Genomic DNA, 17,383 nt, shown 5'->3' on the forward strand with positions numbered 1-17,383 from the left:
CTTCCCACTTTGAATAAACATGAAAAAGTGACAGCACGTGCTGCTGCTGCTCACCGTCACACGACGCGCGTGCCTACGACAGTGCCTCGCGCTCCCTTTCAGCTGTGTAACCTGATTTCACCGCTTTCACTGCAGATGATTGATTCACCATCCGCCCATGGAGGTCTTTTCTTATGTTGTACAGATGACATATTATTTTTTCTTAACTACTATTAATTAGTCACTTCTTGATATTATTATTATTATTACTTTTAGCGTTAATAAAATAATTGCAAAATTACTTCTGAACAAACAACCAAACAAGCAGATTGACACCCGACAAACAGAAATGACTGTGATTTAATTTAAAGGATGGATTTATTATTCAATTTGAAACACTGGACGGTGTAAAAAACAAAACAAAAAAATATAGAAAACATTCATCTGTCTGCCAGGTGGGAGAGTTTTCCTGTGCATTTTGAACCGTACAGGTCATGTGATAGCGGGAAACTGCCACATGGTGGCGCACTAATGTTAAACTACGATGCTTAAAAGCTGCTGATACAGATATTCTGGGAGATGATCAGCATGAAAGAGATGTTTATCCATAGAAATTAAAGCTAAATTATAATCCAGAAATAAGTATCTTATATCAAAAGTCATTTCTAAATGTATAATTTAACTGCTGGATTTGAAGTCTTATTAAAGTATATGTTGATACTGCTCATGCTTACATACCAACCAGACCACAAACATGTCTTATCTTTTTTCCCTAAATGTTGGCATGTCCAATTATTTACAGAGAATTACACATACCCCTGCCCATCTTCTATCCCCCATCCTCAACACAGCATTGGGGTTTATTTGGCTCTCCGTGGGGAGGGGAAGGGGTCGTGTCCCAGTCATGACCTCCATTGTGTTCTGGAGGGGATGAGATATATCTAAGGGTGCGTGGAGTGTGTGTTGGGGTAAGCATGCAGTGCAGAGGAGGACAAAATATTGATTCATACACAGCTGTGTAATTGCTGGAGGCATCTGTTGCCTTGTGGTCTGAACTTTCATGTGTGTTTGGAGTCTGAATGAACTGGCCTGAGACCCACCTTTGTCTCTTGACACAACAGAGGACGAACGTAGCAACAGCAAAGAGATGTGAAATCAATTGGTGGGGATGTGTCTTTTAATTGATTTTGTGGAACCTATAGTTAATCAGATATACGTATTGAGGTTAAAGGTGACGCAGAAATTGCTTCTATTATGAAAATGCATTAGATGAAGTTCCTGTGATTAAATGTAGAGACACTGGAGTCCTTATAAACCCATAACCTTTTCCAGACTTTTTGTTGTTGTTTGTTATTCTTAGTGGGGTCCTGGTCCCCAGGTTGAAGGCCACTCCTTTAAACAGACTGTCTGCATTTTATTCTATTATAAAAAAAATATCTCCAAAATGAATTAATCCCCTCCTAATGGGACTCGAATAAAACATTCCTGTATTTCACCTCAGTGCCCGAAGCTCTTCCTATCATGCATCAATGTGATGTTTACAATGAGTTATGGCAGTTTTATCAGCAGGGGAAGGTCAAATATTCCTGTGTTCTCCTTTATTAAAGGACTAGCAGTTTTCTGACAGAAAAGAGGAATGTTTGTTTACATTCCCCTTTTAAGAAGCTGCTTCAAGGCCTCAGTGACTTCATTGTGTCTCTTTCATTGACTGTGTCCAGACCAGATTGCTATCACTCCGCTGTGTTGTTTCTTTGAGTGAGTGGCTGTATCACTGACAACTGTTTACCTTTTTCAGCTTCATGAGCTGTGACAAAAACATTGCCTGTGCGTGAGTGGAAGACAGACTGGTGCGCTTGTTGAAAAACATTGAAAAAAACCTTTGTGGAAAAAGTAGAACTATGTGAATTTAACATTTAACAACTCCCCAAAACTGTTCCTGTCCCCAGAACGTGTTTTCTTTGGAGACAGAACAGATGATGTTCCAGCTTGTTTCCATGGCATCAACCATGTTACTGGTCACTGTCAATTGTCTCCTCTGACATGTGTGATGCCGACATAATGCAAATCAAAGACTTGTTGCTTGGGTGGACAGCAACAGTATTTAATTTCTCATGTGACACATTTTGAAGGGATTAATCAGTCTACTTGGCACACAAAGGTCATAGGTCTTCACAGGTTGCCATGGCTACAGAGTTACTCTCCACAGCTAAAATGTAAAATGAATGCAAAAGTGAAGAAATAACAGTTTTGACATTGTGCTAAAAATGTCAGTGTATTGTGTTGCAGAGATATCTACTGAAGTTAGCATGCTAACCAGCTAACTAACCTGCCTCAAATAGTATAGTTCAGGCCTCCCCTGTAGTTTCAGCTGGGAGATGTATGCAAGCAGCTAGTTTGCTACTTTCACAAGCTCTTAGCTCTAATAAATGAACAAAATAAACTTGCAGCCACTAGCTGCGTGGCTAACTGAGCCAACTAGCTAATGGCAGCTAGCTACAGCTATAGATGGCTACAGCAAAGAGTATAGAGAGCAGCAGGTACTGGTGCTGCCCCCTAGTTGTTTGGAGTAACCTTTGACATGTGGTCAGTTATTACATACTACACCTTTAAATCTGAGTTTAAAACATACAGTATGAGATGATTTTGTGACATTATAACTAGTTTAGATGCTCATCATGGTCCAATATATAACTTTAAAAAAGTGTGACATAGAAAGAAGATGAAGAAGATTTCAGACTTTTTTATCGGGATGATTGAACTTCTTGTGGGATAAATCATAGACACAAATTAGTACTAAAAGTAAATAATGTCATGAGGGGGTATTTAATTTTACATTTCAGTATCTATATTCCATACATTTCTTTTTTTTAATTATACAAATTTTATCACGTTTCAACAGAACATTAGGCCATTCCAACTCCAGAAATATGCATATATTGGCGAGATCTGTGATCCATCACATCACATTTTCTGTCTGGTAATAGTAGGGATGCAGAATTTCAACCGCTTTTCATTGAGAACCACTAGAATCATTTCCACCTCTGTATGCAGCACATCTGGAATATACCACCTCGAGACACAGCTGGGTCACTTCTTCTTCGTATTTTGCAATGTTGGCTGAGGCAAACTGGGCGCTCTCCTGTTGAAGACACCCCCTAGCGCCATGTTTCCGTACTACACCCCCGTGTGCTGAGAAGCACTGCCCCCTGTGAAATTCCTAACTGCCAGGGTGATTCCTACGGTTACCCAGGGCTGCTTCCTACTGGAGCCTACCGTGTGCTCTGGGGCAAAGTATTTTATAACCTCTGGATAAATTATCAACCACGGGGAATGATATCTCCGCCGACAAAGGGTGAGTTATGTTTTAATAACGCGGTAGATCCTGTCGGTCATATGTATTCTGCAGATGTTAGTGTGCGGGCTCAGGAGTGTGTGGAGCTCTGCCTGACAGGGTATAATGTCCTGTCTTGATTCGTTAAGCCTACAAAAACACACATTACGGTTTCTAGCTGTTTTCACACATGCGGAACAAAGGCTGTTGTTCAGATGTTAGGCTGAATGTGTGTTTTGAAGCAAAGACTTGGGAACACGCCCTTTGCTGTCTTGCCTACCTGTATGAAAGGGAATGCTTTCAACTTCATCTGAATGCCCTCAAACTGCAGTCAGACCAGCGCACAACCCCACACCAAGTTAGCCGTATTTGTCAAATTTTCGCTCTAGTTTCGAGTTTATTTGCCATGTCGTTTTGGTCAAAGGTACATTTCTATAGCGCTTTTCTAAACTAGAAACTCTCTGAGCTACAGTGGGGGCTAGTATAAAGTCAACTCTGTTTCATACGGTTGACTTGATCCGCATTACCCCGGCTGGTGCACCGCAGCTCAGCTGTAAACTGTAACCTGCGGCGGTGGAGTTGACGCGGACGGATACACGGTAGCACCCCCCAGCTTCTGAAAACAACCAGGAAGCTGAAAAACGTAACAAACACCCGTTTCTAACCACCGGGTTGGTCTGCTTTTGGCTTTCAAGTAGTCGCACAAATAGGCTGCTGAGGTGAGGGAGACCAAGAGGGGGGGGGGGGCTTCCGAGGCCAAGGCGAAACCAGGGAGTTTCCTGCCTATAGGTCCGACAGCCTGCTGGGTCACAGGTAGGGGCTGGGCGAGTAAACCTGCTCTGGAGCTCCGCCAGACAGATAAGTGATAACGTGAGACGTATATTCTTGTCGAGTAGCCTTCTGTTTGCTTAAATTATTATAGGTATAATATAACCCTTTCTTTTGGGCTCAACTGTTGTTCAACTCAGCATCTCATTTTCTGTAGGATTTGATTTAAATTAAGACATGTTAAAAGCTAGTTACCGCCATGTAATATTAGTCAGAAATGCTAAGTATGTAGCACGCGCTCAGTGTGGTGACGTCTAATTGAAAACCGTTAAAAGATTTGAATCTGATCCATGCGTGATGGGTATTGACAGAAACTTTATTTAAACAATTTTACATAATGACATCAACAACATTAGCTTGTGCTGCTGACTGTTGAGCTAAGGAGTATTTTCCTTTTGATTTGCTCCATTTTCTGAGCAATTAACTGCCTGAAATATTACTTAGACCATTAATAAACTGTCAAAATAATCAGTTTATTGATTATAGTTATTCAACCTGTGGCAGGCAAACAGCAAAGGTTTTAACAATATCTCTAATCATATATTTAACTGATGAGAAAGTTGTTTACAACCCTGATTGATTCTGAATGGCAGAAATATTACCTCAGATTCCCTGCTCTTATGACAGACATTTTGTAATTCCTGACAGTCATATCTAGGTGCTAGATTTATTGTCCCAATGTTGTTTCTGTGTAGCAGACAAGTGACACCAAGCCAACACTGAGCAAAAGCTGCACGGTAACATAGACTGACATCAACCTACATACTCAGAGCAATGCTGAATGGTGACGACTGTTTCTTCCTCTCCATAAATTTTGCAAGACCCAATTTGATAATCATGAAGTCTTGTATGTTTTGGATGAGATAAACATTTGAGAGTAGTGTAATTTCGATCAAACATGGATTCTTCTTCACTTTCAGCCCCAGAAAAGTGGTTCTGGTGTGCAGGACAGGTGCAGAGAGAATACTGATAGCAGTGATGGCACCTGTCAGGAGCTCTTGGATGTGAGGTGTGTGTCGCTTGCTTACAGAGCTCATACCATGTATGTTAATAGCAGTTGAAAGTATTCAAATGTGCAGTTTCCAGGGTCATTGTTGGCCCTCTAAGCTTCTGGTTTGTTTTCACTGTTGTATGAGGGAGAAAAACGTTGAGAAAGGTGATACCCCTGGGGAAACTGCGGCAGCAAAAAGTGACATTCACCAAGGTAAAATAAATAAAATTTAACCATACGTTACAAAGAATACAAAGCTATAGAAACACTGGTAGTATTGTCCAAATATTAAAAGCAAGGCTATAAATAGGAGTTACTTTTTTGCTTGAATTTTCAACATGACCAGTGGTCTGGAGTGAGTGTGGAATATAAATGCATTATTTAAATATAATTCATCAATTTTCCATGGTGCTTGTTTTGTCACATGATGAGCAACCATCATGCATGAAATCTGTTAAAAGTAAGCTGCCAAAGTAGAGAGGAAAAGTAAAGGTAGAAAAAAATAAGGCAGTGCCATCTAAGTCTAAGGGTGACTAATGGTGTTTTTTTTTCAATGAATTCAATTCACAGTTCACAAAAAGGTCAAAATTCGTCCTCCGAGTCATTACTCAGTCAAATCTAAACAGACATAAACAATACACATATTTTCGCATTCAGTGTGACTTAAACTTTTGAAAATACTGTATCTCTGAGAATCATTACATTTTTAAGTTTTTGTCAGTATCTAAGTAATCCAGTAATAGTTGTCTGTACATCCACTGGTACATTGGAACTGTTGGTAGATAATTTGGCAACCTTTAATGGTGCCAATTTCCAGAACTTTGAAAACCTACATTTGTAACAACTAGGCAAACTCACTCCAGCTAATGCAGCCACCAGCCATTTAATGACTGACCACTGAGGTCAGCTCATTGTGGTTGCCTAGTAACTCCAGCACAAAAATGCAACAGGTAAAGACTAACACTGTGAATCAAGCATGAGGTCTGGAGTCAGTGTTAGTCAGACATACTTCTTATTGAGAGCAGAAGGAAACTAAAAGCACAAAAGATGAATGCTAATGATCACTTTGGATGTCAATAACAAGCAGATTCTAACTGTCCAATCTCTCTAAATGCTAATAGAGGCTGGATTTGAGTCTGCTGTTCCCACAGTTCACAGTTCAGTGTGTCTCTCTGTCTGTCTCTGCTTCCATGTGCCTCGTTCACATCTTACAGGCTACCGTATGGGTTAAATTCAGTGTCACTCAGGAATGTTGATTGAATTCCACAGAATTAATGACCCTAATTTACTCAGTCATGGACAGCAACACAGAGAGCATGTGACCGGGCCAGACTTCCAGAGTGACTTGTCTCCATGTCCCGGCTTGTCTTATGACTGCGACCGTCACAGGGCTGAAGTGAAGTCATGATGTTGCATGAGCTGGTCGTCTCTTATTATGGTGCGAGGAAGTGTGTTATAATAGTGATAACAGAGGCAGAGCTACGAGGGTGTCGTGGTTGTGGAGGGATGGTTGAGGTGATTGGGAGAAGTGTCAGCGAATTAGACATTTGAGCTCCATGCTCACAGCTGAAGGTAACAGAGCAGGCTAATTTCATTTTTATGAATGACAAAAGCAGATATTTTTTACAGATTATGTCAGAAGTGCAGTCAAATCCCACAGCCTGGTTATCCAGAATAAGTCATTTGGTAATTATGTGTTAATCCCCCAGTTTGCATGTAAACCCATCACTGCATGTTTGAGAGCTTTTCCACTGAGTAAACATAAGTCATATACACCATTAGCTCTTAAGTACTGATGAGCTTTAGATAGATCTTTGCTCAAACTGGCATTTCTGCAAGACCACATGTCTACAAATTCAGCCCTGATGATTTCAGTCAGAGTGTGATGAAGAGAAATCATCATTTCCTGAACATTTGTCTCTTTTTTGCTGCAAATCATTATGTTTTCAAAGGAGAGAAACCGTTGTTTCCGTAGCGGATCAGTGTAAGAATTAGTGTTTGAATGGTGCGGGAATCAAAGATGTGCCATAAAAGGCTGTGGGATTTCAGGATTAATCACAGCTGAGTGTGAATGAGCTACGGGGGTCTTTTCACTTCTATTCTGCAAAAAAGGAAGAACGGATGAACGGCTTGCCTGAAAGGAGGTTTCGAATGAAAACACAACGGATCATCTTATCTGGTTCATTAGATGCTTAATTTGCCGCTTTACACATGGAAACTGGGAGTCTGCCCCCTACTTTTTGCTTGACTCCTACACATACAGTAAGTGTTCAAAGGCTTCAGAGGTTCAGATCAGTTTGCAGGGCAGCACTTTGGTGAATCAGTGACTTTAGACTGTGTAACTGCAGCAGGTTCACTTTACTGAATATTTGAGTCTTCGTCAGGTGTGTCATGGGTCCAGTAAGTCCAGTCGTTTGTGTGTCAGCCATGTGCTTCTCTTGGCTTTCCCTAAACAGCTTCAGAAAGGTCAGTCTCATAAATTACTCTTAATCAGCTGATGCTGCAGCTGTAACATGCGCTTATAATAAGTTTAAATAGCTTCTTCTGCGGTTGCCTGTTTAGTACAGCTCCTTAGGGCTGGTGTGAAAGCTGTCAAATGAACTCTAGTGTTGAGTGGCAACCGGATCAAGATCCACCTCTTCAGGCTGTCTCTGTTGTTTGTGATGCGAAAGCAAAGCAGACTTACCACAGAATTTTTGATACATACTGGATTTTTGAGGCTGATACAAATATAGATTGAAAAGCTACTGCAATTTCCTATCGGCCATCATGTACAATGAAAGTGTAATATCTGTAATGCTCTAATACTTGCCAATATATTGGCCTGGCAGATTTAGCACTTTGGCTCAAATTAAAAAATAAAACTACTATTAAATAACCATTTGATCTCGGACTGTCAAGATATCACTCTCCTAAATGTTCTGTATAATCAATGTATACATTTATGTGAGATCATCTAGAAATTAAGGTAGCATTTAAGTACATCAGTGTGGGAATTTATCACTATCCCACTTTAATCTTGCAGTTCAATACTGCTTTTTTGTCCCATATCTTCCTCGTTTCAACATTATTCTCCACTAATAATGCTCATTATCAGTTATTTGTGTGTGAGCAGAACGAATGCCTGTTTTTCTTCTTGATTGTAGCAATGTATAACATCAACAGGATCTTTGGTTCTATTTATTTCAGGCAATAAATAATAACACAGAATGGCAACCACCAAAACTGTCCAATGAAGTTACCTGACAGTCCTCAGGACTTGCAGCTTCCAGGAATGGTTAACATGCAATATGTCAGTGTGAACATGAACCAGGCCAGAACTAAAATGCAGAAATGTTTGATTTTTTTTTTGTTTATTTGTCCGAATCAAATGAAGCTCACCACAGGAGTGAAAGTGCCTGTTGCCTAAACAGCTGTGCAGGTACAACACTGAAAAACACCAAACTCAATATGAACAAAAAAACTATGTGTGAATTTAATAGAAGGAAGGATGGAAAGGACTGAGTATGCACCGTGTAACATCCTTTGCGCTGTAACTACTGCATATGCACACACTGCAGTGTTAAAGCAGTATTTTTACAGGAGATTTTGCCCCTCACCCAAACCAGAGAAATATCCATTTTCTACGTAGTGTGTCCAGTATGAAAAATGGACATATTGAGAATAATGATGTTTGAGATGTTACACTACACACTGCCATAGTCAGGGTGTCAAAGTGTGAGTGTTCCCATGTATTCACTTGAGCCGTTGATAATTGAATCTCACCAACATCACGTCCAATGAAAGCATGCTGATGCTTTCATTGGACGTGATGTGAAAGGTGCAGCCGAGCAGCACTGATTTGTTTATGGCGGCTGACAGCAGATGTCTCATGGCTCCAGTGTAACTTTGCTCCAGCTCTGCGCTCAGACAAGAAAGTATTTTCTTGGGCTGTTTATGTAAGGTTGTTTGTTTACATTCCCAGTTTAGGCCGCTGGATGTTTATTCTGTCACTGTTCTTGAATCTCCGCTGAGGTTGTTACACCTGTTAATCTTGTATGTATTATTTGTTTATTTATTTTTTTATTTTTCAGAAGACCCTTTTTATCTTGAGTGGTTTGTTGGGGAATTTGAGCCTTGTAGTAAAAGGCCCAGGTGTTATATTACATCAAGGAATTGGCATAGATGTGGCACACAGAAGTCCCCCTGAACAATGATGTATGTTGCACAAAGTGAATAAAATGGCCTTGTGAGAGACCATACCTTTCATGTTTGATCGCTGCAGTTATTCCGCTCTTCCTCTCTTGGTCCTTGCCAGTGTTTGCCAGGACAAACAGACAAGCCGGCAGCTCAGCGGGGGTCTTGGATTACTGAATCTACCAGAGCTCCCTCCCTTCCGAAGTGGGGGATTCCTATTTCAGCTTGGGGCTCTCTTTGCAAACTTGAAGTGGTTCCACTTACCAATTTTCTCTGCCATGTAAAAGGCAGAAACCACATGTGAGAACACCCACATATCCTGTTTCACGTCAGTATAGACCTCAGAGCCAGGCCTATTGCTGGGTGGGTGTAGTACATGTGAGGGACTGCACTGCACAGTTTGCTCAGCGTGAAGTATCTTAAACGGAGATGAGGTGTGGAGACAAGGAGTCCTGCTTTTGTGAGGAAAGGCACTGAAGCAGGAAATGATTGATCAGCTTTTAACCTAGCTGACGTCTTCACTTGCCGCTGCACTCTGACTGAACCTGGACCACGTACTCATTTAACCCTATTAATCCCTGCTTTAGCTGCATGCCCTTGCTTTTAAGAGGATTGCAACAGGTGATGGAAATGCCTCTGTGGTTGTGTTCAGCTTGCTTGGCGGTCATTACTCAATTTGTAATTTCCTGTTGTAGAGAATGTGCAAGACCCCCCCATTTCCATCCTGGTATAGTGCCTTTAAACCAGGGTTCTTGAACCACCAGGCCCAGGTTTCCTAGTAAGTGTTAAGCAGCCTTCTCTACAGAACAGCATGACCAGTGCACCACAGATAATTTGAGTTTACGACCCCTGCTGTAGACTATGGGATGGGTCCATGTCCATATCTGGATTACAAAAATAAGTATAAATTTAAAGAAAGTTATCTGTTCGAGGCATTTTTACATCAGCATAACAAAGGCTGTTAGAAACCCCTGCTTCACTGAAGTATTCAGTGGGATCAGTAAAGCAGCTGGCTGGCAGTGAGACTTAGGAGAACCAGTTGAGGGAGGATTTGTCACCATGTGAGGATGATTCAGACATTTAAAAATGATTTGCAGAACGAGCATATCCAAATATGCAGTTGCGCAACCTTCAAAGCATTTGCAGGAGTCTGTGACAGTCACGCAAGCATGCATACAACACACATATACACACACAACAGAGTCACTCGCAGATGTGCCGACGCCACACTCGTCAGAACTGGGTCATGCTGGATGTTTTGTGCGACAGTGTATTTTTGGACCCAGTGATTTGTGTTTCCCTCCAAGTGGCAGATAAGGATTGTATTTTGTGCACTAAATCTGGCTAAGTGACTCTTTCCTGGAGTTGTGAATGTAGAAAAGCAGGGATGTCTTGCGAGGGAGACAAGTTTGCTTCAGTTTCTCACCACCTTTAAGGCGACTGGAGCCATAAATCAGCCATAAATCTTTGTGTTTGCGCTCGATGCCTGTCCTGAGAGTTTCAGGGCAAGTTTCGATCGGGAGGCGTGCTGCAGTTTCAGACTATGGCAGGGCAGAGTGGTGGTATGAAAGAGGAGATAAGGAGGCGTTTGAAGCACTCTGGATGATGGATGCAGATATTACAAAATAGAAATGTGTTCATACTTCACCTAAAATACTGCTGATATATAGGTTTAATCCCAAACACGGCGCCACTTAACCTCAGAGTGTTGTTTGAGAGAGCCCTCTGGTTAATATCAGCTCTGATTTAATGTCAGCTCCGCTCCATGTACGGTTCATGGCTGTTTAATGCCAAGTGTAGGCGGGTTGGCTCAAAGTGCACATGTACAGAGAAGTGAGTGTTCTCTGAGCATAAATATGATTTAGGTCTTTTTGAGTTTTAACTACCTGTGCATTTCACACCTTGTGTTTTTCATCTCACCGAGAGCTGTTTGAGAAGCTGTGAGTGTGTGTCATGCAGGTGTGATACACGAGTGTGTTTATGGCATGCCTCAAGCTACTCATGACTCACTTTTCTCTTTCTCTCTCTCTCCCTTTGTGCAGGCACTCAAATGTGTGCTTTTAATCTGACTCTTTTGAGCCAGATTTATCTCACTCAAACACCTCCATCTTTGATCGCTCACTCTGACCACGCCAAATCAAGTGCACTCAATAAACCTCCTCTGATCATTCACCGCTTCCCAAGATTGCAGTCTTTAAACCATCCACCTGCCCAGGGACCATACCTGGCATTAGTCTGTGGGTTTTAACTGGGTTTTGCAAACTGTTTGGTGCATGAGCTGGCATCTGCACATGCTGCCATCAGCTTTTGTGCTGCATGTCGAGCCTCTTAGGGAAAGAATGCTGCTTGATTTTACTGGAAATTACCGAATGCACGTTCAGTCACCCAACACAATTCCCCCGTCATCAGTGTTATTAAGTGCTTTAGGATAAAAGCATCTATCCAGCTGGGATAACTTAAAAACTTGAGTAAAATTAACGTAAGTAATGTTGCCTGCATTTAGTTTCAAGTATGCGTCAACAGAAGTTGGTTTTGTTCATCATGTTGATGGGTAGTGAAACTGTAGTGTTGAAACTGTAGTAATGTCTAGTTGTGGTGTCATCAGATAGGAACTCTGCACAGAGGGAAATAAATAGTAATTATTCATTATTATTATTATTGTTCATTAACAGTTCATCTATTAGTTACCAGAGTCAACACGAAAGAAGAGAGGTTTAAAATGTGGAGTCCTAGTCAACTAGTTAACTATTTTGATAATTAACAGTTTTGATTTGATAAGTAATGAAGAAGAAAACAAGTAAATGTTATACATTTTTTTTAATATACTGTATGCATGTTGTAGCCCAAAGAAGCATGGTTTAACATTGACAGGAAGTGCTGCAGAAACAAGTAGCCCTTATCTCTCTGTTAATAGTGTCGGAAAGTATTTTGATTGAACAGTGTGCAGTGTCAGCTTATATTTTCTGTTTTATTGTGTTTTTTATATTTACTCTCAGTTGTTAAAATTATACCCTTTAACAGCTGATTTAGTTGCAACATGTTGCAGCAGCTTTTGTTTCTATCTATGAAACACAACCTAATTTTCAGAGATGCATTAATGATACAAAAATGTGAGCCACATTTCTAATTCTTTTGTCAAGAGTACTGAGCGGCACAAAGCCCAGTTTCTTTCATTCGAATGTGTTATTTGCTATCTGTATATAAATGTAAATAAGGAGCATTCACAAAAATGTATTCTGTTCTATTTGTGTAGGTGAAGAAGCCCAAGCTTTATTGTGTTTCACACGCATTCTTAACTAAAATCTATAAATCAATGGATCAGATTTGGAATTAATTAAGTTTCTGGTGTTTGAGTAATCCATCAATCAACTTGTTTCAGCACTAGACAATACGTGCCTCTGCAAGTATAAACAGTGGCTAAAAATGATAATAATCAGTGTTGTTGTTGTCAAATCAAGCATGTTCGTGATTTTTTTCATTACCATGTATACCTTTGTTTGAGCATTGCTGCTGTGATGGTTTGGCTCAGGAGTGTAGTAATGAACATTTAAAGTCCTTCACACTGATGCAAACGACCTTTTATTAAAAATAATGACTTACAAAACGAGGACATTCTTTCTCCTTACTTTAGTTTCCTGTCACGAGTCTCTGAGACTCCCTCCCAAGCTGGCAACACCTCCATCTTATTGAACTTCTTCCGTGGAAAAGCAGCTTTTATCTTCACCACACTCCGGCTGTGCTCGTCATCTCAAAGCTTGTCAGCGTCGGGCTTAAATTGTTTGCTGTGTGTCAGAGACTTAAAACTGCCTCTGAACAACAGTTGTCAGCCGCATGGGAATAAGAGCAAATTGCTGTTTCACGGTCGCAGTGTTTCTTTGATCTGGAACGCTCAGCTTTAACGTAACCTCCTGAGAGCTGCCTATAATGTGGTGTGTTGTCAGTGTGGGTTTGTAGCTGGAACATAGCGATCGTAATGCAGCTGCAGATAAACACAAACACACCTGAGCATTTATGCATGAGGGGTGCTAACACATACTAATGGAAAGAAACAGATGTGATGAAAAAGCCTTTAATGATTGGTTCTTTAATTTCTTTATTCCATTTCAGACAGCTGGCTTCTTCTGTCTCTAACAGTAAAATATGGGCAGGTTTCCCAGATATTTCACATTTTGAATTCAAATTTCCTGTGTGCCTTCCCTTCAGGTTAATGTTTCCTCACCGGGCACCCCCAGGGTTGCTTTCAAGCCTGACTGCCGACAGCTCGCCACCTCCGTCAGCCTCTTGAGCGAGCCGATTGATCGCCTCTAGCTCAACAAGCTTCTGCCAGCGGTCCAGCCGAGCAGCCTCCGAGTTGTCTCCCCGAGGCCCAGCTGCCTGGGCAGGACTGCATCGCCATGGACACGGAATCCACCTACTCAGGCTATTCCTACTACTCCGGACGCTCCCGGGGATCCCACAGGCACGGGTAAGACTAAGTCCTGCTTTGTCAATAATTCTGTTTCCTCCTGTATCTGCTTTGACCGGAGGGTTTGTATGTGTTGTGTAGTGTGCAAGTTGTAGCAGGTCCCCTTCTCTTGGAAACATCTGACCTGACAAAGTGTCCTTTACAAATCACCAAATCCCTGCCATGGCTGCTGTGTGCACTTTGACCTCCTTGAAGAAGGCCAAGTACATACAGATTGGTAACATGAAATTGTTGGAATGAAATGAGCAGGAGGAAAAAAGGGCAAAAAAGAGCCTTGATAATCACACATATTTCAACTTTTTATCTTGGCTCTATATACTACAATACCCATGAGCCTCTTCGACTGTCCCTACTCGTGTCCGCCCTCTGTTCTCCCGTCTGCCTCCGTGACCCCACCTCCCATGTGTCTCGGTCTTCCTCCCTGGCCTTGCATATGTGGAGCCCACAGCTTGTGTAGGCGCATTAGTCTGTCAGCAGTGAAATGGCTACAGTTGACAGGCCTCAGGAAGGCAGCGGGAGACAGGTGCTGAAGAGGCCTGACTGACTGATGGCTCAGCGGATACGTTGGGAGCCTCGGAGGAGATGAGAGGAGGAGGCTCCAGTTCCACAACAGCCCCTCCCTTGTCACTGACGGGCCCCCTCCTGCATGGTCGCCATATATCTCTGTCGGTGCTCCGTTGCCGCTCCCACTCTCGCTGCCACCTGTTGCCGTTTAAGGGACTTCATGTCTCACATCGTCGGCCACTTTCTGTCACTGTCTCATTCCCCTTCACACTTTCCCCTTTTCGCTTTTTATCTCTCTCCTCTCCTTTTCCTCATCATACCCATGTTTTGTTCCCATGTGTCCTTCGTGATATGAATGCAGCAGCTGCCCCCTGTCTCGTTTGTTCTTGACCTCTCCTCTGCATCGCCTTCTCCCTCCTCCCCCACCTTTAATGGATTCCTGGCTACTCTCTGAGGATGGGTAGGCGCAGGCGTATCACTTGTTCCCCACTCGCTCGCATTCCCCGGGGCAGGAATGTGCCCTTGTAGCTCAAAGTTAAAAAGGGCTCTCACTTTGTTGGAATCAAAGATAGGGGAGAGGTTGGTGCTTGGGAAATAGGTGGTGGTGGTGGGAGTTACTATCCCCTGCTACTGTACTGTTTCTGAAGCCTTTCAAGTGAATGACACCAAATTGGAAAGGAACATATGGGCATTCCCACTAAGTGCCTTTTCTGCTCCTCTGCTCCTACCATGACTGTGCCAAAGCCACCGGCTGGCCTCTAATTTGATATTCAAAAAAAATGAAAAAATTGTTGCCTTGGAAAGCCTTTGCCGTCATCACATGAAGGTAATCTTTTTACGCCGAGGGGTGCCACGCGTGAGACAGTTCTGGATCACTGTTGTCTAATTACACTGATGCCGGGAACAGATGCAGGCATGTGGGAGTGTGGTCGCTACTTGCGCGTATGCACCCATACAAGTAATCACACACAGTGTTTGAATGTATGCATATTTGTGAGTCAGTCTGAAACACAATTTGTCAGAATATAATACAGGATCAGAATAGGATTGGCTTAGGTTTTTCAATAACAGACGGTACAGGGTATTTGGAGTTGTTTCCTCTCATAGTTGGCTTTTTGCCCCCCTCCTGTGTCAAATAATCCTCCGCTGGTGTCCAAGATACTTCCACAAAAAATTCCCCTGGCTCTTCAGTGATGGCAGAGCAGTGGCCCTGTCTGTGGATGTTACTTCCTGCCAATAGCTGAGACAAAACAAGCTGATGACACCGATTTCTTGATTTGCAAGCTTTTTATCCCCTTCTGACCATGTTCAGTTGCACCAGAGCGAAACACTAATGCCTAAGAGAGCAATCTTAATTGTGGGTATTAGAGTGATGCCCATGCATTTTTCTATTTAGGAAGAATCCAGAATCCAGCTGCACAATTATCTGCGAGGGAACGGCGTTAATGTGATATTCACGCCTTGGTCATAATACTCCATTACCACATGACTTATTTGAAATGGCAAGAGGCTGACATGTTTTTATGTGTGTGTTCTGTTTCCATATATTATTCAGTGCAGTACATAATTACTGACATTCAAATGAGGTTGCATGTTTTAAATGGTTCTCACTGGGTACATCAGAGGAATTTGGTTTTAAAATCAGACTGGCTTGTGGTGATTTTTATTTTTTGTACCAACAAAAATGATTATAGTGTAATACATCAAAAAATATAATAATTGTCTCCCAGCATCATACTCAAACTCGTTTGAACCACACTAACCACATTTAGGAACATGGAAGTTTGGTATTGAGCCACTTAACTTCAATTTTTCCCTCAAAAGTTCCCCAAAGCTTGGCTCTGTCACTCAATTTTCAGTGTTTAAATGATTATAAAATTGCAAATCGCATATTAGCAGCTGCTCATGTGGAAAATTGGTTCTTTTGATTGGTATAACTCCAATTATAGGACAGCATGCAGCATTCGCATGGGACTGGGGTGAGTAATTTAAGCTAATTCATTCACAGTTCTAGCACCATTAAGAGTTTCCTGGATGATTCTCCTCATAAAGGAGATTTTTTTATGTAGATAGATTTTTAGGTTAAAGTTGTTTTTTTCTGGCCTAATTAGTCTGAATGCTGTGCTAGTTAAATGTCAGGATGTATAGAAGAGTGGTAACTTCAAGTCGTGGTGTAAATCCAGGGGAGTCTATCCTCTCACTCCACCTTCAAATTGGAAGAAAAATGTCCAGGATGTAGTATTATAATACCAATAGGCTTAAAATATGACATCCTTGGCAGCTGAAGGACTCTCCAGCTTTGGTAGCCCCCTCCCCCCCCGACACTGGATTGGAAGCGTGGTCTCTGATCATTTTTGTAACTTTCCGACATTCACACTCACTTTATGCAGCAATCAGCCAGCTGTATGGAGGTTAGACAGGAGCCAGGGTTCCCATTTTTCGTGTTAACGACTGAGTGCAACACTATGAACAACGTCGAAGAAACCACTTCTTTTCTCCTTTATTTGTCACCTTACTGTAGTGTTATCTATATGAAGCTAATGGCGAGGAGCAGCTTATCGTACCCAGCGCCCGTCCAAATCAGCCTGGGTCAACAACAGACTTTCACGTGCTGCAGTGGTGACTATATTTGGTGCAGCTTATCAGCCACTTTAAAGTAACAATTTGCTTTTGATATCAGTTCAAACAGAAAAACAAAGTTCATGATGGAGAAAGCTTTCTTTTTAACAACCTCATCACGCGCTGATTTCTTGATTGCTTGCTCTCGCCCTCCCTCTCTTGCTCTATAACACGTTTATGGGTTTGAGACGACCGAACTGAGTGTGTGGTTGGTCAGTTTTTATTTGGCTTCATGACTCTACCCATTTGGCCGAGGCCGAGCCGTCCTCCGGTGCCTCGGCTCAGATGGCCGCATTGACACAAAGCTCTGTGTCACACAGGTGTGTGGGTTGCCCTGCCAGGCAAAGAAGGAACAAATTGGTCCACAGACAGTTTGACGTGCCATGCTAGTTGGCTCCGCTTCTTCAGTAGCTGTTCTGCCATCGCTCTGCCTCGCTGTGAGGTGGAGAATGCGATCACAGCCACACTCATCATCAGGTGTTAGAGGGAA

At 42.1% G+C, this 17,383-nt stretch overlaps 1 protein-coding gene across 3 annotated transcripts in view; it reads left to right on the top strand.

Annotated features, from left to right (window-relative positions):
- The first annotated feature begins 3,208 nt into the window (after positions 1-3,208).
- LOC121627302 (vang-like protein 1) overlaps positions 3,209-17,383 on the top strand; it is a 48,550-nt gene continuing 34,375 nt past the window's right edge. For 2 of the 3 annotated variants that reach the window (XM_041966142.1, XM_041966144.1), the window contains exons 1-2: positions 3,211-3,331; positions 13,509-13,770. In XM_041966142.1, the coding sequence (XP_041822076.1) occupies positions 13,700-13,770 (71 nt within the window). In that variant the 5' untranslated portion in view covers positions 3,211-3,331; positions 13,509-13,699. Of the gene's footprint in view, positions 3,332-5,058; positions 5,148-13,508; positions 13,771-17,383 lie in introns of all 3 variants that reach the window. The other variant, XM_041966143.1, reaches the window with a different exon arrangement.

Source organism: Chelmon rostratus, chromosome 24, assembly GCF_017976325.1.
Source record: "Chelmon rostratus isolate fCheRos1 chromosome 24, fCheRos1.pri, whole genome shotgun sequence".
Classification (NCBI taxonomy): domain Eukaryota; kingdom Metazoa; phylum Chordata; class Actinopteri; order Chaetodontiformes; family Chaetodontidae; genus Chelmon; species Chelmon rostratus.